General features: G+C 52.9%; 1 protein-coding gene across 3 annotated transcripts in view; it reads left to right on the top strand.

Annotated features, from left to right (window-relative positions):
• COL13A1 (collagen type XIII alpha 1 chain) overlaps positions 1-26395 on the top strand; it is a 153321-nt gene that overhangs the window by 101911 nt on the left and 25015 nt on the right. For all 3 annotated transcript variants that reach the window (XM_012801319.1, XM_012801318.1, XM_023509630.1), the window contains 14 exons: positions 1979-2005; positions 2805-2840; positions 12196-12240; positions 13092-13124; positions 13859-13885; positions 16575-16628; positions 17457-17543; positions 19039-19092; positions 20609-20653; positions 21015-21083; positions 22172-22195; positions 23723-23776; positions 24813-24857; positions 25137-25280. In XM_012801319.1, coding sequence (XP_012656773.1) covers positions 1979-2005; positions 2805-2840; positions 12196-12240; positions 13092-13124; positions 13859-13885; positions 16575-16628; positions 17457-17543; positions 19039-19092; positions 20609-20653; positions 21015-21083; positions 22172-22195; positions 23723-23776; positions 24813-24857; positions 25137-25280 — 744 coding nt within the window. The remainder of the gene's footprint in view (positions 1-1978; positions 2006-2804; positions 2841-12195; positions 12241-13091; positions 13125-13858; positions 13886-16574; positions 16629-17456; positions 17544-19038; positions 19093-20608; positions 20654-21014; positions 21084-22171; positions 22196-23722; positions 23777-24812; positions 24858-25136; positions 25281-26395) is intronic.

Below are 26395 nucleotides of genomic sequence, written 5' to 3'. Positions count from 1 at the left end.
ACCCCTGGGCCACATCCACTCACTCACAGGGCCACATCCACACACCCCTGGGCCACATCCACACACCCCTGGGCCACATCCACATACCCCTGGGCCACATCCACTCACTCACAGGGCCACATCCACACACCCCTGGGTCACATCCACTCTCCAGGGAGGAGACGATTTATAGTCTGTCCAGTCCCCAGCTACAGCAGAGAGGAACTTAGAGAATTTCCAGGGCCACCTCTGATGGCTGTCCCTGAGCCCAGGGCTTAGGAAAACCCAAGGTGGGGGCAGTGAACTCAGAAGGAGGTACTTGGCACCCTGATGAACATGCCTGGTGGGGCCCATGTGAGTTTCACACTGCTGCCCCTCCCCAGCTGACCTGGATGTCCAGTCAGCAGAGAGTCCTGCATCAGGCCTAAGGACCTGCAGGGCCACCACTGCAAAGGTTCTAGAGAGGTCACTGGCACCCCCTCCAGGCAGGCCCACGTGCAGGAGATAGTTCAAGTCCTTTGGCCATCACATCACCTATTGTTATACTTGTTCTCAGGGCAGTTTAGCATAACAAAGCACCAGGGCAAGGGAATAACTCAGTGGGTACCTGAACTTTAGAGAAAATGAGTCTTCCACCCAAAGGTAAGATTCACATTACACTGTATTGGAGGAACATGGGTTAAGGGCAAAGTCTGTTTCCGTCTTAATAATGTTTTTCCCATGTGGTAGGAAAAAAAAAACTTGCTTTTTTTGTCTCATGGCAAAAGCATCATACATTCATTGTGAAAGATTCGGAACATAGACAAGGAAACTCAATGTCTGCGCACATTTCTGATCCTGTTCCTGGGATAGATTCCCAGAGGTGGAACAGCTGGGTCAGAGATGTCCCAGACAAATAGCCCTCAATGAGATGGTCAAATTCAAGGTTACCTGGCTTCACACCTGGGCCGCTTGGCTGCCAGCTACCAAGCCTGAAGCTCTTCCTGGGGTCTCTCTAGCCCAGGCAATAGCTCTGGCCGCACAAGGCACCACTTGGCTGGAAAGACCTGCACAGAGGTGGGAAAACCCAAGTGGCTGGGAGCTGGCTCTCTTGCCTGCTCGAGCACTGTAGTGAATGTTAACTATCTCCACAATTTCCTCCCCAGCAACCCAGAGAGGGGGATGAGTCTTATTTCTATCAGTTTTGAGATGGGAAAACCTGAAAGGAAGTGAAATTTAGAAAACTGAACCAAACCAAGCCAAGAAAACCATAAAGAGCTCAAAATTCACTTCTTTGCTGACCACTGCCCTCTCTGCCCCTCCCAACACATTGGGCTCTCTCGCTCACTGAACCCAAGCCAGGCGGTTTTCTTTTTCAGGTTGCTTATAACAAAACAAAATAAAAACAGAAAGTGCATTTTTTTTTAAAACCAATTGAAACAGCCCAGTCCAGGCATCATGGCTTTCCCCAGCCCACACTCGCTGTCCAGACCTGCCCCAGACTGCAGTGGAGCCAGCCTTCCCTGGCCTCTGCCCCAGCTTCCCGCAGGCCCCTCAGCCCACACCACCTCACCATGGCTAGCTGCCATGGCATGGTACCCCAGGCAGATGGAGACAGGGCTCCTCACAGGCAGGGCTAAGGATGAAACCAAAGCTCTGCTGGACAAGGTCGGCTTTCCAGGGAGGGGTCCGAATTAGAAGGTGGGTGGGTGAGGATCTGGACCAAACCACACTATCAATTTAGCATGATGTCGTTGACCCAGTTTCCAGTGGGTGAGCACAGTGGAGTTGCCTGCGGCGCCCACATGGTTGCCAAGAGGGACCCAAGGCTGTTGTCCCCATGTGCCCTCAGCAGGTTTCAGATACCCTTCTAAGATCCTCTAGGGCAGTTCTCCAGCGTGCCTGTTCTCTTACTATAGCTATTTGGGGGCTACCCTGGCCCCATCCTCCACCATAAATATGGCTGGCCTCAACAATTTACCAGTTGGAAATCATCTCCACTTATCTTTTTCTTCCACAGGGCTTACCTGGGCCTCCTGGACCTAAGGTGAGTGTCTTCGGGGTGACGCACTGATTAGGCAGGAGAGTTCCCTGCGGGGGGTGGAGCAGCCAAGTGTGGTCTCCACTGAGAGATGGATTGAGCTTGGCTCAGTTCCAAAACACACCTTCCTCTTAGCAACTGATCTGGTTCCAACAAAAATCGTACTCCTTGCACACTCAGGCTGGTGGAGGAAGTCCTCTGGCTGGCATAGAAGGCACAGTCCCACCCCCCAAGGGCTTTCTAGTCTAGTTGGAAACTAAGCAGATGCCCAGGACACTGTCACAACATCCCAGTAAAATAGTGTTTTGTAAGGTGGTCAGGACGGAGGAGGCCTGACCACCTCCAGGGTTGCCCAGTCTCCTGCAAACTCTCACACAGATGGCCACAGTGTCAAATAGACTCCACCATTAGAGGAGGTTTCCCAGGCTCAGAGGTGAGAAAGGGCCCAGCTTTGATTATGCCCAGTAGTTTTATAAATGTGGAGCTAAGGTCCCTGGGGAAAGTTTCTTGTCCAAGTTCAACAGAAAGTCAGTGGTGGAACAAAAACTGGCCCTCAGGTCTTTCAGGTCCCTACCCAGTTGACCCTTTCCACCGTTCCTCCGCTTCTGCAAAGCAGGGCTTATTCTGAAGGGTACAGCAATCTCTATTGGTCTCAGAGGAAGCAGAGGGCTGTTGTCCCAGGGATGGCGGGAGTTGGGTGTTGAAGGGGCAGGAGGATCTGGAGTCCTTATGAGGAAGGGGAACAGCACAGGCCAAAATTTGACTTGGGAAAATCTCTTTAATGGCATTCTCTTTGTTTCCCCAGGGAGACCCAGGAATCCAGGGCTACCATGGCCGGAAGGTAAGATGAAGGGGGAGGACCCCGCCACCCCCAGTGATAACTCGAGTGGGGCCTCACCTAGTGCACACAGAGGCAGGACTCGGTCATACACAATGTATGTTTGCATACATACCGCCCAGTGGGAGCCTCCACCTGCAGGGGGAGGAGAAGCAGAGGGGATGGGCCTCGGGCCAATCAGTGGTCTAGCAGGACCTCAGACCCAAGAGGCTCTCTCACTGCCAGGCTGTGTGGCGGTATCCGTACTGGGGCAGGCCAGGTCCTCACTGGCCCTGAGGACCTGATAAGTGGGAGCTCAGAGCTCTGTGCTGAGCAAGTGTGGGGGCCACAGAGGGGTCCAGCTCTGCTCTGTGGCAGGTCACAGTCCAGAGAGACAGAAGCATTCTTGCTGCACAGATAACCCCAGTGGAGGCATGACATGCTACCATCACAAGGCACTGTGTGAACACACAAGGTGGAAAGAAAATTCCAGATAGGGAGGAGTATGGGGAGACTTCTGGGAGAAGACAGCCTGTGAACTCAACCTTGATGAATGGGTAGATGGATCCATTACCTATTGCCATGTAACAAACCATCCCAAACTTACTGACTTAAAATGGATGGGTCATTTCTCATGATCTTGCTGATCTGGAAGCTCTCCTTGGCTTACTCATGCAGTAGAATTAGATGATAGATGGAGGGGCCAAGACAGCCTCTTTCACATGTCAGATGGCTGGTACTGGCTGGGGGCTGGGACTTCTGGTCTGCTCCACGCTACTTCTCATCCCCCAGTGGGCTAGCCAGGCTTCTCCCTACAGCACAGCAGGCATTCAAATGGGTGGGTCTTAGCTGGATATGTTCAAGTGTCTGCTTATATCACATTTTCTAATTTCCTTTTGGTTGATACAAGTCACACGACCAAGTCATGTGGTATGGGTGGAGTCCTGGTTTCCACCTCTTGACAAGGAAGAATAGCAAAGTACCCAGGGCCATTTTTAATCCATCACTGTGGTCCCTCAGCAAATCTGAAGGGAAATGGTATTTTAGACAGGGAAACAATTTGAGCAAAGGCCCAAAGGTGATCATGACAATAACCATACTAATGTAAGAATAATTTATTATAAGTCACTACTAGCTGAACACCTCCGATAGGCCAAGAACTTTCTTTCAACTCATGCTGCATTATATCTAACCCTAAAACCACCCTGGGAGGTGGGTATGAGGCTGGTATGACTATTCTATTTAACAAGTGAGAAAACTAAGTATCTTAGTCTGTTTTGTGTTTCTATAACAAAATAGCACAGTCTGGGTAACTTGTAAAGAAAAGGAATTTCTTCCTTACAGTTCTGGAGGCTGGGAAGCCTGAGGTCAAGGGGCCAGCATCTGGTGAGGGACATCTTGCCACGTCATCCCATGGGGGAAGGCAGAGAGGGGGAGACAGCAGGAGAGAGAGAGAGAGAGCTGAGCTTGCGTTTATAACAAATATACTCTCTCAGTAAGGAACCTACTCCAGTAGTAACTAACTCATCCCCACTATAGCAACATTAATCCACTCCTGAGAGCAGAGTCCACCTAATCATCTCTTAAAGGACCCACCTCTCAACACTATTGCATTGGGGATTAATTTTCCTAAACATGAACTTGGGAGGATACATTCAAACCATAGCACTGAAGCTTGCCCACAACCTCATGGGCTGTAAGTGGCGGAGCAGGAATCCAAACCAGGTCTTCCTATGGTAACACCTGCTGTAAAGAACCCATCCCTGCCCTCCAGACCAGGTCGGGAAGCCTCTAGAGCAGCAGTTCTCATCCTGTGAGTCGCCACCCACAGGAACTGTATTAAAGGGCCTCAGCATTAGGAAGGTTGAGAACCACTGCTCTAGAGCCTTCCAGGAGGAGAAAAGAAGCAGGAAGGAAGGCACCAGGAGGGGGAAGGAATGTTGAAAAGAGAAGAATCGCTCTGGAGAAGCACATTCCTCACACGCTGCAGTTGGTGCCTGCCATCACCTGGCTGGGGTGCCTGCTGGATGAAATGGCAAGACCTGAGAGATCTTTAATTAGTTCTGCATAAACTGAGAAGTGTGTATAGTGTCAGGAAGTGGAAATCAGCCCCCGCAGTTGCCTCCATCCACTCATGCAGACTCATAAAATTTACTGCCCCCTGCGCAACACAGGGTTGGTTTTCCCATTAACAGCTGGGCCATCACTTTCAAAGCTGTGAAGGGGCTGCGGGGCCAGCAGAGCACCCCCAGGCATCTTGGCGATGCCCTCAGCTGGCATCAGACCATGATGGGCATCTTCATTCTGCGGTGAACTGGAAGTCTGGTCACCCAGACAGGAGTTTGGGGTCTGTTTTCCTAAGGAGAGAGAGTCCTCCACTTAGCTCTGGGGTGTCATGATGCTACAGGGCCTGGCTAGGTGACAGTGGCAATCCTAGACTCAGATTGTAAGAAGAATTATTTAACCCTGCTGCATTGAATTTACAGAGCAAATCAGTGTAGTCCTGGTGATAGGAGAGCAGCTCCTGTCCCTGGGAATTGGGAGGCTTGCTCAGGACATCACAGACTCCGTCATGGAAGAGAGAGCATTCCTCTTCTGTATGACGAAGGGTAGCACAAGTGCTGATAGGTTAACCTACAGGAAGAACAATTCCCGAACAATAAGAGGGAGCTTCCTAATACTGAGGTGCCTTAGGAAGTGTTCAGCAGGGCTGGAGAACAAGGACCTGAGAGGTGCTAAGAGAAGCCTCTGTATCACAGAGGACACTGGATTAAAATCCCTTCCAGCTTAGGGAGGCCACGGCTTCCTGAGGACAGAGTTGGCTCCATATCCCCTAGAGAGGAGCAGCCGAGCCTTGTGAGGGGTCTCCATCTCCTTGGGCCTTTGTCCAAGTCTTTTCTCTATCCACACCCAGGGCTTTCAGAAGCTTCCCCATACCTAGAGCTACTGCTCTTCTCAATCTGTCTTTTCAGTGGGCGCCACTGGAGCTACCATCCTTGCAAAGCCAAATGGCCCATGGGTTGTCTCAGCAGTCTCCCCCTCTGTGCTGGCCCTCACTTTGTCCTGACCCTTGTCCTGCCACCAACTCACCACTGCCTCCTAGTCTACCAGAGGCAGAGGGTGGACACCAGGAACTAAGACCATCAGCGGGAGGCCCACCCAAGGACTTGAGGTTATTCCTTGAGAGGCCGTAAGTGTCTGTCCCACTGCTTCAACCCCAATGAGACAGTGGGTATCTTGACCTTGGTGATCCCATGCTTAGGTAGAAGTTTGCTTTTCTCCTGAGATGAAGAGATTTTTTTGTCTTTGGTGCCAAAACCGAAGTGCAGCATCACTTTGCATCTCTAGCTCAGCTACTCACTCCCTGTCTCAGTGCTTAGAGCTCATTATCCTGATTGTATAAACGAGAAATTCAGAGAGGATAATGCTTTGCACAGCGGGTGAACGATCATGCTGAAATTAAAAGTAAGGTCTTAGATAAGTCCAGCAGCCAGTCCATCTTTGCACCCTGGTGCAGAAGTGAATGGCCACTGAGGGGTTCTGGTCAGGGGGTCTCACCGCAGGCTAAGCTAACTGTGCACACCTCCCTCCCCTGTGGTTCCTCTGGGATATGCAGGGCTGTCCCCAGCCTCGCTCCTTTAGCCAGTCCACTCTCTTTCCCTCTCTTCCCTGCTCTGCTCTCTCTGTGGCATGAGGCATGGGGAGAAGGCACAACACAGAGGGTGGCTTGGTCACAGATGCTGGGAAGATGAGTCTGCTCTGCCCCACCACCCCAGGGAGGAACAGGTACCAGCAGGTGGGGACAATGCACCAAGACAGAGGTCATATGGCTGCCCTCAAGGTCAAGCCTGAGCAGGACCCATGGGGTAACTGATGGACCCTCCACACGAGCTTGTCTTGCTTTGTCCCAGAGACCTGACACACAGGCAGGGAGTCCACTCTGGTGGCACAGGATGGAATTTAACTCTCGGTGCACATGGCTCTTAGCCTGTGCAGCTTGCTAGTGATTGCTGCTGTCCACCAGCACTCTTGCCTGCTGGGCTGGGCCTGGCACCCTCTCAAAGGCCAGCCAGGCCAGCAAGGCAGGCTTCCCTACTACTTCCTTGAGATCAAAGCCTCACGTGGCCAGCTGGCCCAGCGCTGCCCTTATGCCCCACTGGGGGCCAGCCCTCCCGCCTAGACACTGCGAGTATTGTTATGCACCCATGTGGTACCTATTTGATCCACATTTATGACACTGATCTACTTTAAATATGTTGCAAGACACAAAGTGTGTTTAAAACATTACAACCTTGGCTCACTTTCAAGAGGATTGATGAGTATTGTCAGATCGGATGTGGATCACAAACCTGGTGAGAGCTTATCTCTAAGGACATCAGAACACAGGTACTCCCTCTCACAGCAGGGGCCTATGGCTGTCTGGGGGTTAAGCCTCAGGGTTTGCATGAAGGGCCCTAGCTGAAGTGCAACTCTCCCCCACCCTCTACCCCTACGCCCCTAGGCTGCAGGCTGTGTGAGTTTCAGACCAGAGGAGGAAAGATTGAGAGCCTCAGGCTGAAGCCACTTACAGCTGTAGTTACCCACCCCTCCTGGAGGCCAAGGGGGCCCCTCCAGAAACAGAGACTCCCTGTGGAGAAAATGCAGCCCACCCAGCTGTCCCAGGCCTCATTCTGTGGTTGTGCTGGCCCTCCTTCTCAAAGCACTTCAACCTTTCTGCCAAAAGCCATGAGGGTTTTGACCTACCGGTCAGAGCAAGGGTCTGTGGGGTGGACATACTTCTGGAAAATGATGATTTGTGCTGTTATAACTACCTTACTTTTCAACATTCCAGGCTGTGCACTAGGCACTTTGCATGTATCAACTTATTAAATACTTGCCACAACCCTGTCAGGTAGTTTTTATTCTTATCCCCAATTTACAGATGAGCAAATTAAGGTTCACAGAAGCTATTCCCCACCTACAAGGTCTACAACTAGGAAGTGGAAAAGCCAGGTCTGTTGGACCCCAAAGCCTTGCTCTGAATGACTTTATTACCTACATCTTAAGAGCCCCTGGGGACCCCACAATTGAGGGGGCCCACCTCTCTCCTAATGGAAGAAAAAGAGCTGGGAGTTGAGCTATCTTCCTTCTTGTGAGGAGAGGGTTTGGGCTGAACTGAGGCCTCTCTCTCAGCCTCCAGGATCTCTGTGAGCAGTAGCTGGAGAGTCCTCAGTGGAGTATGCAGGGGTCCGCTGTGTTTTGAATGGCAGAGCTGAAAAGTGGAATATTCTTGCCCGTTGCCATTAACTCTGCCCAAATGATCACCCCAGGGAGATGGGATGGTCCCAGGACTTCCAATAAACTCAGAAGGAAGCAATTTGTCCCAACCTTCACAACAGCTATTCTAGAAACCTTCCTGTGCCCCTCTGGCTCCCGGAAGACCTGAGTGACCCCAGGTGTCCTTTGGCACTCACATATAGCAGAATGCTCCCCATAGATGGAAGCCATAGACACAGGAGTCTCTCTGGGGACAGAGTTTTCTTCAGAGCCATGAAATCCCAGTGGGGACCTTCAGACCATTTAAATTAAAGCAGATCAGAAAACTAAGACCTGGGCCCCAGATCTGAGGCCTCATGGGGACTAAAAGGACCCATCCCCCGCCCTGTGCTCTCTGGGCCCTGTTTTTCCTGCGCTTCTAAGTCCAAACACTAATTAGAGCTGACTTTTCTTTTTGGAACTAACTACAAAATCATCCGATCTCAAATTGAGATTACAAGCCAGCCGCCCTTCCAAAGCCCTGGCCTTCAATGAGGCACCCGACCCCGGTAATTCCCTGGATCACTTCCTGCCGGCCCTAATTACCGGAGGACCTGGGATTTCCGCGGTTCCGTTCCTCTGTGGTGTGGAGGCTGGCTGGGTCAGGGCAGCAGGAACTGAGCTGCCTTTTTCCCGGAAGGGAGGCCTGGGAACTTTTTAGGACAGAAAAGCATCAGCCCTCCTCCCCCAGCTTTTCCACTCCAGGAAAGGGCCCTGGTCCAGGCCTGAGGCCTGAGCTGCCAAATACCACCTCCCCCTTCCTCCAGCCCTCCACCCCCCAACTCGCAGACAGGCCTTCCTCCTCCCCTGCAGAGAACAAAGAGGCTGTGTGCCCTGCTGCTCTGGCCCTGGCCTTCCCACCCAGACCTGGCTGCAGCAGGAGCCCAGGCTTCACCTAAGGGAGATGCATTCATCTCCCTGAGCTCTCTTGGCCTGACCTTCTTTTTGCTGGGATCTGACCTTGAAGTCCCCCTACTTCTTCCAGACTGTGTCTTCTTGCCAAGTCCATGCCCAGCTTGTTCTACAAACAGTAAATAACCAATTAAGAGGCCACTCCCACAGATCTCACTCCCAATCTGTGAAGGATGGGTCCTCCCACCTGGGAGCTGGGACCAGAAGAGAGGACATATTGATGCTTTCATGTGCTCAGGTGCAGGGCCTAGGTGGGGAGTCTTGGGTGGAAGTCTCCAAGTCAGGCTGGGATAGGCCTCCAAGGGCATTCAGAGCAAAACCCTCTGTACCCATCTGTGCTCCCCAGAACCTCCTCAGCCACCCTCTGTGCATCGGTTCTTGGCACAGAGGCTAAAAAGCCAGCCTCCAGACTGTAAGCCACATACACCTGAACCGGAGGGTTCGAATCCAGCCCAGGCCTGCCAAACAACAGTGACAACTGCAACCAAAAAATATCTGGGCTTTGTGGTGGGCACCTGTAGTCCCAGCTACTTGGGAGGCAGAGGCAGGAAATGGCTTGAGGCCAGGAGTTGGAGGTTGCTGTGAGCTATGATGTCACAGCAGTCTACCCAGGGGGACAGCTTAAGGCTCTGTCTCAAAAAAAAAAAAAAAAGGCCAGCGTCCCAGAGGGGTGACCGGGGGCTGGTCCCGAGTTACAGGTCTGCCATCACACCCCATGTAAACAGGCCGAGACAGTTTGTAATGCTTGGGGCCTGCACTTTCCCAGCTGTAGGGTGGCCCAGATAGGGTGGCTGAGAGCCCCTGGGAGCCGCCAGGATCCCCCACCCCCGGAAGACAAGGGACGGTAGAGATAAAGGAGGTAAAATGAGGCCTGTGAGCTTCGACAGGCTGGGAGAGCCAGGCCTAGAAGATGAAGATGGTACCAAGTGAGTGGATCTAAATGAACACAATTCCTAACTGAAACTTTTTAGGTAGGAAAACTTAACAGAGAAATTAGAAAAGACGGGGTCTGTGGATAGGATCTCACAAGACATGCCATGGGAACGGCCCTCTGAGCAGAATTGGGTCACTGTCCTCCTTTGGCAATAGTCAGCGGCAGCCCTCACCTCCTGTCTCCTGCAAGTGGGCTTGTTTTCCCAGCCTGTCCCCTCCAGCTGCCTGCCAACAGGGCCACATTGGAACCCTTGACAATGACTCTCACCACACCCTCTACCCAGGAATGTTGTTCTCTGGGCTGGGAGAAGCCCAGCTCCCCAGTTCAGAGGTGAGGTGGGGCAGACCCACAGAGACAAGCCCTGAGGACTGAGCCTAATGAGAGTGGAGTGGACAGTGGGGGAGGTCAGCTGGGTACCCCTGCTTCCTGCCTAACAAAGGGGCAGAAGGGAAGGAGGCCTGAGGTGGGGGTCAAAGGAGCCTGGGGCCTGGGTCATTTGTAGAATTAAGAGCCTTGACTCAGAGGAGAGGGAAGGGTCAAAGGTCAGCCACCCTGCAGAGGAGGGCTGCCTCTCTAGAAGGCTCCAAGACTGTGACTTCCCCTGAGGGCACAACTGTGTACATCAACAGCAGACAGCCCCAATTAGTGTGGAAACCCTCCGGCTTCCTTCCGGGTTTTGCTCTGCACAGCTTCTTCAGAGATTGAAGACAGCAGCCCAAGGATGAGGGTGAAGCAGAGCCCACGTCCTGCCCTGAAGTAGCTTCTCACAGCTGGCCCTCTGTGGGCAGGGGGAGGGGAGAGCAGAGGCCCCTCCTAGAGCCACATTTCTTCATGGCAGCTAAGACCTTCAGCCTTTTTCTGGAGCTGCCAACAGACCCAAGTGTCACCTCTCAGAGTCTGGCCTCTCTCCCTCCTAAGTGCTGTTCAGAGGAGCGGACAGGGTTGGGTGAGTGGAGAGTGCGGGGAGCAGGAGTGGATAGGAGGGATCTGGTCTAACCTCACTTTGCAACCGAAGACCCTGGACTCAGAGAAGGAAAGTGGCTTTTCCACGGTCACACACACTTGCAACCCAGCTCCCTAAAGTGGAGATAGAAAGAAGAGGACAAAGGCATTGGAGGGAAGCGGAAGACAGAGGAAGAAAAAAGAGGGATGAACACTCTCAAGCTGACCTCCCACCTGCACCCACACTCTGTGGGCCCCTGGGCTGAATCAATCTGATTGGGCTGGTTGGAATGTTAGTGGAGGATACTGGTTCCAAAAATAAAGAGTGACAGAGGCCCTAAGCTGGCCCTCCTGAGAGAGGGCTTTGAGACCATTGCGGCCAGAGTAGCCAGACTTCAGGCACGGTCCTCTTGCGCCCTCTGCTGGCCACAGGGCAGACCTGTGAATGTAGGCAGGGCCCCACCCACGCTGTTCTGGACTCTCTGGACTGAGCTGCCTCACACACCTGGAGGCACCGCAGAGGGCTTTGCCCTGCTTTCAGCCTCTGCAGGCTGTTTGATGAGGGTGGATGGAAAGTCAGTGCATCCGGTGTTGGGGTTTTCCAGGAGAAATGAGCACCTAGGCTTTGGCAGACAAGAAACTCAGGTTCAAAGCCCTAGTTCGCATGACCTTGGCAATCATACCTAGCCTCTCTGAGCCATAGTTTGTTTACCTGTGAAAGAGAAATAACATCTACTCCCACCCAGGCCCACATCCCTGGGAGAGTTAGACCCAGGGGATTTGGAGGAGAAGAAACCCCAGATGAGGAGAGTGAGGAGCTCCTGTCTGGCTCAGCCAGGAGGTACTGTTCCCAGCAAAGCTGCCAGAACTAGCATAGAGCAAGAAGCAGCAGGCAGGAGTGGGCAGGAAGGATACAGTTGTGAGCAGCCACATGAGGGTCCCCTGCCCTCACAGCCCTACTGTAGACTGCACCCCACAGCCCTAGTCCCAGGGCCAGCCTGGCTACTGAGGAGAGATAGATCTTGAGCAAGTCACCTCGCCTTACTGGACTGGATGCCACATCGTGGGCCTCTCCTTCTGGGGGCCTTTCCTGCTCTGGGATCTGTGACCTGGGCCCTCCTGCAAGTTTGTATAGCTAAGGCAATGACCTACATGGCTGCTAGCACAGGGTAGGATCCTCAGAGCTCCCTGTGAGCTGGACAGTTATCCAGGCTTCCAGATAAGGCATTCTCACTAAGATCCCCGCAGTCCTGAGTCTGGTCCTCCTCCCACCATTTCTCTTGTTTCTTCATGCAGGGAGAACGGGGCATGCCAGGGATGCCGGGCAAGCATGGCACCAAGGTACCTCCCCTTCTCAGGACTTATCCCTCTCTCCCAAGCTCAGGAGACCCCTGGAGTCCCAGCTCCTTGGCCTCCGCCTTCCTACACTGGTCATCTCCCCAGCCACACTAGCCTGTCCTTCCAGGTGAGGGGGGGCACGTGTGTTGCCCATGCATGGTCTCATCAGTGCCCTCCTGATGTGGCCTCATGGTCACCTCTGGGTCATAAAAAGCCTTCTCAGGTAACCCCAGCTCCAGCTGCAGTCCTCAAATCCAAACAGAAAGTACTGACCCCTCAAAATCACTGCCACTTGGGACTTACTAAGCGGCACTTTGGGCAGCATATTCACCTCAAAGTAGCTGGTCTTGGGCTGATATTAAAATGGGATTTAGTCCCAGCCATTTCCAAGTGTGTGAGGGCAGAGGGTCAGAGAGCCACCTGTGAGGGGACTCCAGTTCCACACTCAGGGTGGCAGGTACTTGGTAAAATCAGCCCCTTCATGTCATCCACTGTGCTCCCCTCCCCAGGGCTCCATGTTCCTCCCTTTCCCCCTCCCATCTCCTCCCCCTTCCTCCATATTCCAATAAAGTCTTCCCAGAGACAGTCCCCTTGCCCCATCTAACAACCTGCAATCCCCACCTCACCTCCCAGTAAAGCCTGGAAGCTGAGCCTTGGGTGGAAAGTCCAGGGAGCCCTGCAAGCTGGTCTGCACAGAGCCAGTTCCTCAAGGCCACTGCCACTGTGCCCAGCTCAGTGCCCCCACTTCTAGCGGTGGGGGGAGGCAGTAGGCAGAAGTGAGCAGAAGGCTGGTCACTTCCCCTTACTGCCCTCTGCCCGCAGAAACTCTTCAGGTCTTTTCTTCTCTCTGCCAGGGGGCTCCGGGAATCGCCGTGGCTGGGATGAAGGTCAGTAGAACATAGTCAACATATCAGGGGCAGGAGGGGAGAGACTCCCTAAGGAGGACAGAGCTGGGAATTTGTGACTCAGTGGAGTGGCCACCAGACCAATGGGGGGGGGCAGGCAAGATTTGGAAATATTTTTCTTAAAGGAACGTTTATGCTGCACGCACAACCTTGAGCAGCAGAGGTTTAATGAGGCCTTGCAAATAAGCAGCAAAGGTTTCCCAGCCTCAACTGAAGGTCTCACTAGCTGGCCGTGGTACAAATGGAACCCAGATCTTTCCTTAACACTCTGGAATTGGGCCACTACACGCTTCCAAAGCTTCAGAGAGGAGAGCAGGAGTCCTTCTCATGAACCCCCGCCCTAACCATCCATTTGGTCAACAAGCAGATGGAGGGGGTTGGCTGGGAAAGCAAGTGCTCCGGCTTGATATTCACAGCAGGTCCACTTATAGAGGACACGATGTCCAAACTAAATGCCCTCCTTCCTCTCCTCCCTCTTGGGGTGCCTCAACTGCACTCACACCTGCTACACCCCTCCCCTAGGGGACTAACAGGACCCTTTAAGGTCAGCAACCCAGAAACCTCCTCTGTCCTGGTGCCTAACACCTGAGCAGAGAAAAGCTGGGGCAGGCCAGGTGTGACGCTGACTCCCCTCTCTGGCCCCAGTGCCTTTGCTCATTCTTTCCCACCCATTCTCTCACTCATTTGTTTACCTAAGTCTTCCTTTCTCCACACAGGGTGAGCCGGGGACCCCAGGAATCAAGGTACTGGTGCAGAGAGAACCTTCTAGTCTGCACAGAGCATCTGTTGTGGGGTACAGGTGGGAGGGGCTGCTGCTGATTTGCTGTTGGTCCCCTGAGGCTGGCTGGGGGCTGGGAACCTGGCTGAGCAAAGAAGGGCCTGCCTGTCAGGAGCACACTAAGAATGTCTTCCCCTTCCCTGGACCCTGGCCTGCATGGGTGCCACCTTCAGCAGGCAGTGACTGTTGTGCCCTGCACCTGAAGGGATTGCTTTCTCTCTTGTCTAGGACAATAAGAGATGTGATAGGAAAAAAGTTTCCGTGGTCAAATAAGTTTCAGAAATACTGGGTTAAAAATAGTATGCAGGTTTCTTTGCTGCAGACCTTCTCAGAGCCTTTAATGTGCTAAATGTGCATTGAGGAGCTCTCAAAAGGAAATCTCTTAGGCGACATTTCCAAAAACACCCTTTTTTAAAGAGGAGGAGCTTATGGGACAAATATTCTGGAAATGCTGATCTATAATCACTGCCCATCCCACCCTTACCGCCCCCCAACTCCAGCCTCTTATCAATGACTTTCTCTTCTTACCTCAAAGGGAGACTCAGGAGCAGCAGGGAAGCCAGGGCCCCCAGGTTTGCCGGGAAAGAGGGGGCAGAGGGTAGGACATCACGTATTTGAATGTGTGCCCCCTCATCCTGGCCTCTCTGGCGCCTACTCCCTGCCCCGCTTCCACAGCTGGTGTGTTGCCTGCAGTGTGCTGGGGGTGCATGTGTTCTGGGACAAGGAGGATGGTGGGGTGACCTGGCAAAGCCTCAGAAAGCCACACACACGAGAGCAAGTTGCCTGGCAGAGAGCCCAGCAGAGGAAGGATGCCACCCCTCCTGTCCCCCTCTGCCCCCACCCCCTGAAGAACTCTGTATTATGACAGGACCTGCATCCCATCCCTTTAGATCTGGCCTGTTTGGGGAGGATGCCCAGGAGCAGCCCAGATAAGGCAGTAGAGCAGGGCCTCCTCAGGACTCGTATCCTTCCTGCTGCCAGGGCCCCTGGCCAGCTTCGGAGCACTCTGCCATCAGCTTCCACCCAAGGGCAGGTGGCAAAGAGATGATACCCAAAGGCTTGGTGTGCTGTCTTTTGCGGCTGTGGCTAGAAAGTTCATGGAGACATCTGACCAGAGCCCTCCATTCATATTATCACATCTGAGAATTACTGTGTTCCTTGGGCCCATGGAGAGTGGAGCTTCCCATGCTGACCTGATGCTAACCCCTGCTGGTGGGGTGCTCTCAGAATACTGGGCATGCTGTGGGCTGAATGTGTGCCCCAATTCCTATGTTGAGGCTCTAACATCCGGCATGACTGTGTGTAGAGACAGGGCTTTGGGAAGTAATTACGGTTAAATTCAATCACACAGTGGAGTCCTAATGGCACCAGCTCCTAAGGACTGGTGGCCCCATAAGAAGAGAATCCTCTCTGTGCCACGTGAGGGTGCAGCCAGAGGGCAGTCGCCTGCAAGCCCAGGAGGGGCTCACCAGCACCCTGATCTGAGACTTCAGCCTCCAGAACTGTTAGAGAATAAACATTGAAGCCACCCAGACTATGATATTTTGTTACAGCCTCCCTGGCTAAGACTTGGTGAATGCAAAGGGAAGCCTTTGTCACAGGAGCCAGAACTTCAGAAGCCTGAGGGGCCCAGCCCATCTCTGCCAGGGACTCAGTGAGGGATCCTCCACAAACCATGGAACCTCTTGGGCCCCCCTGCTTGCTTGCTTCATGGTGAAATGAGAATGGGGTGCAAGTATCTCTAAGGGACTCTTTGTTTGATCCATGTCATGGGGATCTGCTTAGGGAGGTGTATTAATTTGCTAGTTGCCGAAAAAAGTACCACAGACTGGGTGGCCGGAACAGCAGAAATTCATTGTCTCCCAGTTCTTGGAAATCCAAATGCAAGGTGTTGGCAGGGTCGGCTCCTTCTGAGGGCTGTGAGAGAGAAGCCACTCCAGACCCCTCCCTGTCTCCTGGCGGTTGCTGGCAATCTTTGGCTTGGATTGTAGGAGCATCAGCCCAATCTCTGGTCCATCCTTACCCGCTGTTCTCCCGTGTGTGTGTGTCTATGTCCAAACTGCCCCCTTTTTATAAGGACACCAGCACACTGGATCAGGGGCCCTCCTACTCCAGTATGACCTCATCTTACATAATCACATCTGCCCTGACCCTATTTCCAAAGAAGCTCACATTCTGAGACACTGTTAGGACTTCAACATATGGATTTAGGGGAGACACAATTCAAGCTGTAACAGGAGAAAAATTTTTTCAAAACATTCCTACAAAGGAGAAGTTCTAGTTAGTGGGTTTTGTCCTCCCTGGAGGCAGGGAGGAGGAGGCAGAAGAGACTGATGGCCTCCCAGTTGCTGGACAGTAAGAATGTGAAGAAGAGCATAGTGGTTAAAAGGATGCACTCGTGCAAATATCCAGACCATGAACGGATGCCTTTAAATATCTTTGTAATTTTGCCCATAACACTACTATGATGTTATAAGATTTTACAACATAAAAAAATAAATAAATAAATTACATAATAAACACTGAGGAGCTCCTCCTAGAAGGAAGTGGAACCCTTCAGACACCCACCCAAGGAGGCATGAGCTGGGAGGCAAGGCCCTGAGCCGGTGGGGAGAAACAGTTCCTAACCCTCAGTGTCTGCGTCTCCTCTGCAGGGCGAGAAGGGGGCTGCGGGATCCCCTGGGCTGCCTGGCTTCCTGGGGCAGAAGGTAGGTATCCCTGGGTTCTGAATGGTGTAGCCTCGGGGTCCTTCCTCACCCACATCCCATTCCCAGCCCTGCACGTGCACACAGGTTCCAGCAGTAGACATGGCCCCTCTCCCAGAGCTGGAGGAAGGCAGCTGGAACACGGCCAGGGTCTGTTTGGGGTGGGGGTAGTGCCACAAGGCAGGGCCTAAATTCAAAGAACTCGGTAGCTATGACCTGGTCCAGTTTCTTTATACCAGCTCTGGAAATGCACCCCATAGTCCATGAGCTCTGTAAGAAGGTATTTCTTTGGAAAAAGGGCGGGGGGGTGTGAGATCAAATAAATCTGGAAAGAGAGGCATGAGACAGACTCCTTGGGAAGTCCCAGTGCACCTCTGCCTGTCAGAGGCCCTGAGCACCCAGCAGTGACAGGGTGCTTCTTAACACCCTGTGTTAAGTGACAGTGACAGTGACATTCTTAACACAGTTTGGCCACCACATTTGGAATATTCCCAACCCCTGAGGAGTACACCACAGAACAGACTTTGAGAAGCTCTGCTCCAGCCCCAGATCTTGATGGGTCCCTTGTTTTACCTGTAAACCTGTCCAGCCTCACTCAGCAAATGCTCCCTCCTCTCCTCAGATCCCATGGTCGGATGCGACCGGAGGGCTGGGGTTCTGAAGACCTCAGAGCCCACACACCCCTTATTGTCCCTCTACACTCAGCCTCGTTGGGGGTGGCCTCCTGCCTCCTCTCCTCGGAGCTATGGGGACAGAGTGCAGAAGGAAGGGATTCATTACCTTCTAGAGCCAGGGCAAGCCGCTGACAGTACCTCCACCTTCCACCCCCAGGGAGAGAAAGGCGATGCTGGCAACTCCATTGGAGGAGGCAGAGGGGAGCCCGGCCCCCCAGGGCTCCCTGGGCCCCCAGGACCAAAGGTGAGTCTCCCCTGGGGATCCGTGTCAAGGGAGATGTTTGCCTGTGGCCTTTACCTTCAACCTGTTCTCTAACCTTCTGCTCCAAATGTATGGGTTTTCTCAGTGGGTTCTAGAAAGGCCGTGTGGGCTCAGATCCTGCTTCCAAACAAGTAACTGTTTGACCTTCAGGAGAGATGTCTTCCCTGGGCAGACAGATGGTCCCATTGTCTCAGGAGACTATGATGTAACTCAGGGATCAATGGCTACTGGAATGTGATGACTGTGCCATAACTGAGTCAGGGGCTGACAACTGTAGGGCTTGGGACAGCCAGAAAGGCCTCCCTCCTGGGCTCTGGCTAGGCTGCAGGTGAGGGATCAGCGGGGCTCCACCTGGTACTGGCATACCTCGGGGGGTCTGGCAGAGGCAGGGCAGCTACAATGGGGCTACCTCCACTTTCCTTTCACTGGTTGGAAAGTACAATGGTAAGATTTAGGTTTCCCAAAGCAGATGCCTCCTGTGTTGCTTGTTTTATCTTAGCAGTGCAAGGAAATGCAGGTCTCTTTCTTAGCTTATAAGGAAAGTATGAATTACTCTACGTGATTGAGGCAATACACTCGTTCATTCCACCAGCATTTATCAAGGGCTATCATGGGCTAGGGCTCAGGGCAATGTGGCTGCAAAGAACCTGCCCTTGGTTTATTCACTATCTAGCCAAAGAAAAGAACCCACAATTAAGACAGGTACAGTGTAGGGACCCATAAGAACCCTGGAGGCAGGACAGATGGAGTAGTAGGAAAGGCCTTTAGCTAAGCCCCACCTGCCCACCTGACTGTGACTACAACAGAACTTCCCTGGCACAAGCACTAGTTTTGCCAAAGGCAGCCCTACCACCCAGCCTCCAGAATAGCCTAGCGCTGGAGACAACCACTAACCGCACAGGACACCGGTACCTAGTGTGTCTTGGACTTGACCTGGATTGGGGAAACTTGGACATTATAGTGCAAAATGAAGGGAAAGCCAGAAGGCTATGTCCCCAAACTTCCAGGTCCAGGCAAAATATTTAATAAACCAATTATTTGCAGTGGGCCTCCTGGGGCACCCTGCCCTGATGCCCAGCACCTTCCCAGGCAGGACCCAATGAGGTGCCTTCTCAAGTGTGCCAGGCTTCAAAATGACCTGCCTCTACACAGCCAGGACTGATGGCAACTCATAGTCCAGCTGAGGGCTGACAGAACTAGGCATATGTGTACTAACCAAGAGCAGAGGAGGGCCTGGCTGGGCAGAGTGGACTCCAGTGATTGGCATAGAATGTAGGGGAGGATGGGGAGAGCTTCCAGAGATGAGACCCAGGTTAGGCCCAGGGGTGGGTAGGGGTCAGACAGGTAGGATGGCACAAGGTAGTAGAAGCCAACCCAAAGACAACACCTGGAAGGTGAGCAGCACCCCCTTCTCTCCCTTTAAATGACTGTCCTAGCAGCCCTGCATGCTGTCATCCCATCACTCTTCTATCCCCAGGGAGAAGCAGGTATCGATGGCCAGGCTGGCCCCCCAGGACGGCAAGGAGACAAGGTACAGAGGCCCCCACAGCCCAGAGCTGCAGGATGAGGGTCAGTAGGGAAGTCAAGGTCCCCTCAGAGAAACAGTCTCAGACATACTAGGGCTGGACCCAGGGGCACAAAACCAGCGGGCCATGACCCCTGGCTTCCATCTTTCTTGATTGGCTTAAGTTTTAAAGCCGTGGTCCTCACCCACCAGACACAGACCAGTACTTGTCTCTGGCTCGTTGGGTAACAGGCTGCACAGCGGAGGTGAGCAGCGGCCAGACAGTGAAGCTTCATGTGTATTTACAACCACTCTCCACCCTCACGTCACCACCTGAGCTCCACCTCTCGTCAGATCAGCATGGGCATTAGATTCCCTTAGGAGTGAGAACCCTACTGTGAACTGCACATTTGAGGGATGTAGGTTGTGTGCTCTGATGTCTGAGGTGGGGCTGAGGCACTGATGCTGGCACTGGGGAGCGGCTGCAAATACAGATGACCACTAGCAGAGACATTTGACTGCAGAGACCATAATAAATCAACTGCTTGCAGACTCATATCTAAACCACCCCCCACCGTCCATGGAAAGTTTTCTTTTGAGACCAGTCCCTGGTGCTGGAAAGGTTGGGGACCACTGCTTTAGAGAGCTACCCACCCAGACAGAGTTGTGCAAAAGCCAGCCCTGAGATGGGACGCTTGGCTGGGGAGTGACGTGGAGCCTCCCAAGCCACTCCCTACCACTCGCATGCCCGTGGTAAAGGTGGGGACCTCACTTCCACCCAGTACTCCCCCTCTGGAAGGCTGGTGTGTCCCTCACAGGTAGACAGTGACTAAAAGGCTATGCGGGTGGAGGGAGAGTGCAGGTTGCCTGGAGGTGGTGATTTTTTTATTTAATTGTCTTCAATGTTAACATTATCCCAGGAAAGCTGGAACTACAGTTTGTTTTTCACAGTTTACGCCACTGTTTCATTTACTCCCTGGAGCTGTGTCCTATTTCCTACAGGAGACTGTCTCCACCCACCTGCTCTGGGAGGCTGGGTGTTCACATGCCTGTGTTCCTCTTAATACCTTGACAGGCCCCCCACATTTCGTCCAGCAGTTTGGGTCTTTCCCATGCAGTGGGGGCCCTTGAGACCACACGGGCTCTGCATGGAGGGGTCCTTATCAATCACCCAGGCAATTGGTGCAGAGTTGCTGAGCCCTTAATATAGGAGCAGAACGGAAATAAAGAGAAGGAACTTAGGGGACTGGGGAGAGGTGGCCAGAGGGACAAAGAGAAGTCACTAACAATGAATGCAGTGCAGAAAGTATCACTGACTGTGAGGTGGGAGGTGGGAGGGAACCCTGAGAACTGAGAGGGACAGAGCATGTGCAGGTGCTTAGGAGATATTTCCAGAAAGCTCAGGGCCTGCACTTCACTGGGCACTGAGGTCTGTGTCTTGCTGGCCTGAGCTAAGATGAGCCTGATGTGTGGCTCCATTTGGGGACATCAGTCCTCTGTACCAGCTTTATCCATGTTTCACTCCAATTTCGTCATGCAACAGGGGGAGCCTGGAGCAGCTGGAGAACAGGGACCAGCTGGCCCCAAGGTATGCCTGAAGTCACAGCATGAAGCAGCTTGACCTTGGGGTTTGGAGGAGGGAGGGGAAAGCATTCTGGCCCCAGGTAAGACATCTGCATGGCAGAGTGAGGGACTTAATCTCCTCCAGGTCTGTCTAGTCTAGACTTCCCAAATGGAGTCTTGTCTATTTATTCTGCATCCTCTGAGTGTCCATCCTTTGAGAGTGGTTGGAAATCCCTCCGGGCCCCCTCCATCTTCTCTGGGTCCACTTGGGAGCAGTCGGGTGCAGTCAGTGTTGGCTGCGGTCCCACCTGATGGAGAACAGGCAGCAGTTGCCCTCAGGTCCCTTGTGGTCCAGGCCCTAGGCTGAGCTCTCATTTGCCTTCTAGGGCTCCAAGGGAGAACCAGGGAAAGGAGAGATGGTGGATTACAACGGGAACATCAACGAGGCACTTCAGGTGAGAGAGGCTGGTGATGTGGAGGTCCTCAGGGACCTTGGGACACCACAGCTCTGATGCAGGAAATCTTTCACACTGCCCGGTAGTGGCCCTGCCCTCGGGCCCTTGGGCAAAGCTTTCAGGAGAGAGTCACTCCTTGCTTTCTGTCCTTGGGCCTCCCACCGTGCATCTTCCTAGCCAATGACACCCCTTATCAGACACCCAGGTGACAGTGCTCCTGTGGAGACACCCTGGCATACCACAGGGTGCTGGCCCATCCAGGGTCCAGGCCTCCATTTCTCAGGGCATGTCTCCCCCTTCACACGGTGGCATCTGTCTTCCTGGATTGCATCTCCCTTTTGTGCCAATTTATTCCTATTTCAAGTTCATAAGCTCCCTGCTCTTTACAGTAGGGTTTCCCAGCCTTGGGACCTTTGGCACACCACACAGGGTAGCCCTTGTTGTAGGAGAGGGATGCTGGGTGTCGTCGGCTGTTTAGCAGCATTCTGGTCTCCACCCACTAGGGGCCAGTAGTGCCCTACCCTCAGTTGTCACAACCAAAATATGTCTCCAGACTGACCAAAGTCCCCTGGAGAACATAATTGCCCCATGTGGAGAGCCACTCCTTCAGAGGAGGCTGTGTATGCAGGTAGATCCATTTGCAAGATGTAAAATTCTCTTAAAGCCAACAATCATCCCTCCCATCTATTTCTGACCGGTTCTGTATCTCATTCTACAGCGTCTGTTTAAAGGGAATCCATTGAACCTTGAAATCTGGGTACTGGGAGAAGAGGAAAGAACCAGGGAGTGTCCTTAGAATTCTCTCCTCCTTTGGTAAAACTGAGTCCACTGTAGGGATATCTGAGATGATTGCAGGACAGCCTCCATTGTGTTATTGGCTTAGGAGATGTTGTCCGTTCTCTGTCCAGTGATTACAAACCTGTGGGAGAAGTGGGGCTGGGTGGGGCTGGAAGCCACAGAGCCCCCCTGGGAGGGTCTGCCTCCATCTGTACTCCCTTGGGAGGCCCAGCTCCCACGTTTGCATGACCAGACAGAGAGGATGGATCTTGGTTTGCGCTTCAGCTAATTGCATGGTGTTGGTTTTCTAGGAGATCCGAACGCTGGCCTTGATGGTAAGTCTTCCTGCTTCTCTCCTTCCCCAGGCACTGTGCTGGGGGCTGGGAGGGCAGCCTAGATGCAAGTACTTGGCCGTGGATTAGGGTTGACCCAGCAGTGCTAGGGCAGAGGGCGATCAGAGCCTAAGGTCCAGGCTGAGGTTGGTGGGTGGGCCTTGGGAGCTGCTTGTGCCCTGGGTCCTGACTGTCCTCTGGGTGAGGGCTCTTCATCCACATAGCTGTGCGCTCTGTGACAATATCAATGCCAGGTTCTCTTTACAGCTATGTCAGGGAAACAGCAGGAGCAAGGGGGGTGTTTTGATGTTTCTCTTTTTTCTCAACCCTCAGCTAATAAGATCCATTAACCTGAAAAATTAGCAGCTACCCTCCACATTCCCTCTCTTCCTGGAAATCAGTGTCATTACCTACACTTGGAAAACCAGTGAATTCCAAGCCTGAGTTTTGCACATGTACCTACTGGTGACAGGCCCTCAGTAAACATTTGCCGTTAAAATGACCACCACCCATTGTCACTTCCAAGGTGGAGAGGGGAGGAGAGATCACAGAGATCACAAAGTTCTCAGAGGACTGGAATTTCAATTCACCCAATATTTCTTCCTGCCTGTGTGCAGAAAGAACACACTCAGGCATGACACAAGCTCAGAATCAAGCACCCCTCCTATGACATCCCAGGTTCAGAAACTGATGTCAACAATGAGATTCTGCAATCAATGAGCTTCATTGATATTATTTGAAATAGCTACTTCTAAGAAATAAAACCTTCTTAGAAACATTTTCTTCTTTTAAAATCAACCTTGAAGTATAATGTTCACACAATAAAAGGTATACTTTTGATGTATAGAGGTAGGTAAGTTTTGACAAATGTATATACTCATGTCTCATCACCCTAGTCACTCCAGAAAGTTCCCTCCTTCCCTTAGGAGGGCTCCCACACCTACCTTCAGCCCCAGGCCACCAGCGACCTTTCTGTCACTGTAAACTAGATGAAACTTCCTGGAGTTTCATCTGATGAATCCCATAGAGTATGGAGTTGCCTGTGTCTGGCTGCTTCTGCCCAGCGACTGTGAGACTCGTCTGAGTCATTGCATTCACCAGCACTTGGTTCTTTCTTCCCTGCTGGGTAATATTCCATTGAATGGATGTACCACATGTACTCACCTATTGATAGACATTTGGGCTGTTTCCAGGGAACATTTTTAAGTTATCTTCCAGGAAAGTCAGATTTATCTTCTCAGAGCCCAAGGAGCCCCCAGGGTGCCCTAGGGAAAAGAGGAGGGAGAGGTTGTTGGGCATAGATTTCAGAGCCCCACCCCCATTTCAACCCAGACACACTTGGTGGTTATCTGTCTTGCATTTTGGGGTTCCCCCTGTCATTTCTTTTGCAAAAGAAGGGTTTCTACCACCGAAGAAATATCTGAAAACAACTGAGCCCTACAAGCCAGCCTCCAGGCACAGCCCCCTCTGGACATAGGCCACCCCTTCTCAGTGGAAAAGTCTTAGATGCATCTTTCCTTTCCTTCCTAGGGCCCTCCTGGTCTTCCTGGGCAAATTGGACCACCCGGACCTCCAGGCCAGAAGGTAAAACTTGTTCTGCTAAGAGGGGTATGAAGACCCTGCAAGGGCACCATGTGTGTTCCTGAGCAATCAGCCCTAGGACCACGCCCATCCTATGACCCTTTCCTCTTCCCAGAGCTGCCACCACACCCTCCCAGTGCTCTAAAGCACTGGGGTCCTGCCTGCCCACACCACAGCCACTGTGGCTCTGCCATTCTCCCTGACTCATCTGTCTTAGGCTCCAGACTCCCCTCTGATGTGGTGGGGCCTGGGTCCAGACACACCCCTGCCCCATCCCTACCCCAACCAGACCCACATCTGGGACCCAAGCTGTCCATCAGAGACAGCAGCATTTGAGGCCCTCCCAGTCTCACCCTCCCTCACTCCCTGCCTTTGCTTGCCTTTTATACTCCTCCCATCCACCCGTGTCTTTTCTCAGGTTTGCCCTCTGTCTCGTGTCTGCCCCTCTGCACTGCAAGTTTCTCCCTCTTCTTATCTTCCAAACCATTCTCACCTTTCAAGCCCAACTCCAAAGCCACCTCGTCTTCAATCCTCCCCGATCTGTCAGGCTGACTTCACTGCCCTTCCCCTCTGCTCCTGTTGGTAGCACCCACCTATCATTTGGCCACACCTCCCTTACCTCCCTCCCCGACTTGTGAAGATGACGGGAGCTTCTGAGGGGCAGCCAGGACAGAATGGCAAGGTGGGGGTTGGAGGAGACAGGGAGGGAGAACTTTGCCCCCCAGTGGAGCCATGGGGGGAGGGCTAAGGCTCCCAAGGGTGGCAGGTGAGGTTATAAACATAGATCATGGAGCCAGCATGCCCACACTTAGATCCTGACTCCCACTAACTGTGGCCTTGGGCACAAAACTCTGTGCTTTGGGGATCTGATCGGTAAAATAGGCAATCCAAATATGTACCTCCCAGGAATGCGGTGAGAATTAAATGAGCAAACTCTAGGGGAAAGTGCAGAGAGGGATGCCTGGCACACTGAGCCTGGGTAACTGACAATTACCATTATCTCTGCCCTGAGAGTCACCATCCCTTGTTCTGGCTACAGGGGGAGATTGGACTGCCAGGCCCTCCAGGACACGATGGGGAAAAGGTACAGACAGACATCCTACAGACAAACCCCTGAAAATAGTCCTCACCCTGGGGTGTGGGTGATGGGAGGAAGGTTCAGGAACAGGCCCTGCCATGAGCCCTGTGGGGAAGGGGCAAGGGAGGGCTGGGAAGAGGGCGGCATCATAGACCCCAGAAGCCAGGCTGACCCAGGCAAGACCCAAGAGCCATGTCCTTTGGGCCTCCCAATCTTCTGCTCTCTCTCCCTCACTCCTTTCTTCTCCATTAGTGTGTCTAAGGAGTGTTATTGGTTATTCCAAAGGGACCTCGAGGCAAACCAGGAGACATGGGCCCCCCTGGTCCCCAAGGCCCCCCAGGAAAGGAGGGCCCTCCAGGAATGAAGGGAGAAAGCGGGCACTCAGGAGAGAAGGGAGAGAAAGGGGATGCTGGAGACACAGGCTCGCCGGTGAGTCCCCCTCAAGCATGACGCTGGCTTGTATGGCCTTGCATGGTGCCAGCTGATGCCTAGGCTAGAAACCTGGGGCCAGGGATGGGGTGCAGGGGTTCACTCAGTTTCCCCTCCAGCCACTCAGGAAGGCCAGTTTTGACTCACAAGACCTGAGTCCTATTCTGTCATTGCCTGTCTGTGTCCTTGAGAAAGTCACTGAGCTTTGTGGATCCTCAGTTCCTTCATCTCTAAAATGGGGATACTTCACTGGACTGTAGAGAAAGAGATGAAGTCATGGGTGTAAAACTGCTTCTTTGGAAAGCATCCAGAAGTCCTACACCCAGATGAAGTTGCATGCACAAAAACGGGGCCTTAACCCAGGCCAGTGAGGCTGCTGACTTGACTTGAGAACCTTCTCTGGACCTCAGTGGTTTCCATCTGTAAAATGGGCACCATCCTGAAGCAAGGGAGCCACGTGTGCATGCCACAGTTGCCGTCATGCTTGGCATGATGACCTTGAGCTTGACTAACAGAGATCTTTGTCGATCTGTAGGGTCTAGACGGCCCAACTGGGGAGAAAGGAGAACCAGGTGGCCAAGGCAGACCCGGAGCGACAGGATTGCCTGGCCCAATTGGGCTCCCGGGATTTACAGTAAGGCGAGAGGGCTGGGTGTCAAGGTTGTCAGCAGGTGGCTCCCTAGAGCCACCAGCCTAGCAGGTGCCTGGCTGGGCAACAAGCCTGCACTAACCCAGAGCCTGCCTGCCTGTCCAGCCTGGAGTCCTTTGGATGAGCAGCTGCTGCATTTGAGTGCAAACTAGGGGCCCAGCTTCCTCAGCTCACATCACGGCGGCCTCTGTCTTAGCTGTTAGAATCTTCAACTCAGAATTATCCTCTTAGAAGTGGAGAGAGCCTAAGAGGTCAACAAGTTCCCAATCTGACCCAGTGCAGGAATCCCTTACCAGCCAGACAGGCAGGCAGCTCACAGCCTCCTGATGTGTCTTCCTTGTCACAGAGCAGCTCCAGAATGGAGGCGGCACCTTCACCACCCTCCCCATGTTGACTTCTCAGAGGCTCAGCCTCTGGAGCCATAGTCTTTTTCTATTGCTGCATAACCAATCACTGCAAAGTTAGT

This window comes from Otolemur garnettii, unplaced genomic scaffold (genome assembly GCF_000181295.1).
Source record: "Otolemur garnettii isolate 467f Iridium unplaced genomic scaffold, OtoGar3 scaffold00008, whole genome shotgun sequence".
Classification (NCBI taxonomy): Eukaryota; Metazoa; Chordata; class Mammalia; order Primates; family Galagidae; genus Otolemur; species Otolemur garnettii.
The sequence above is the reverse complement of the archived record's forward strand: the minus strand, read 5'-3'. Positions and strand labels throughout refer to the sequence as shown.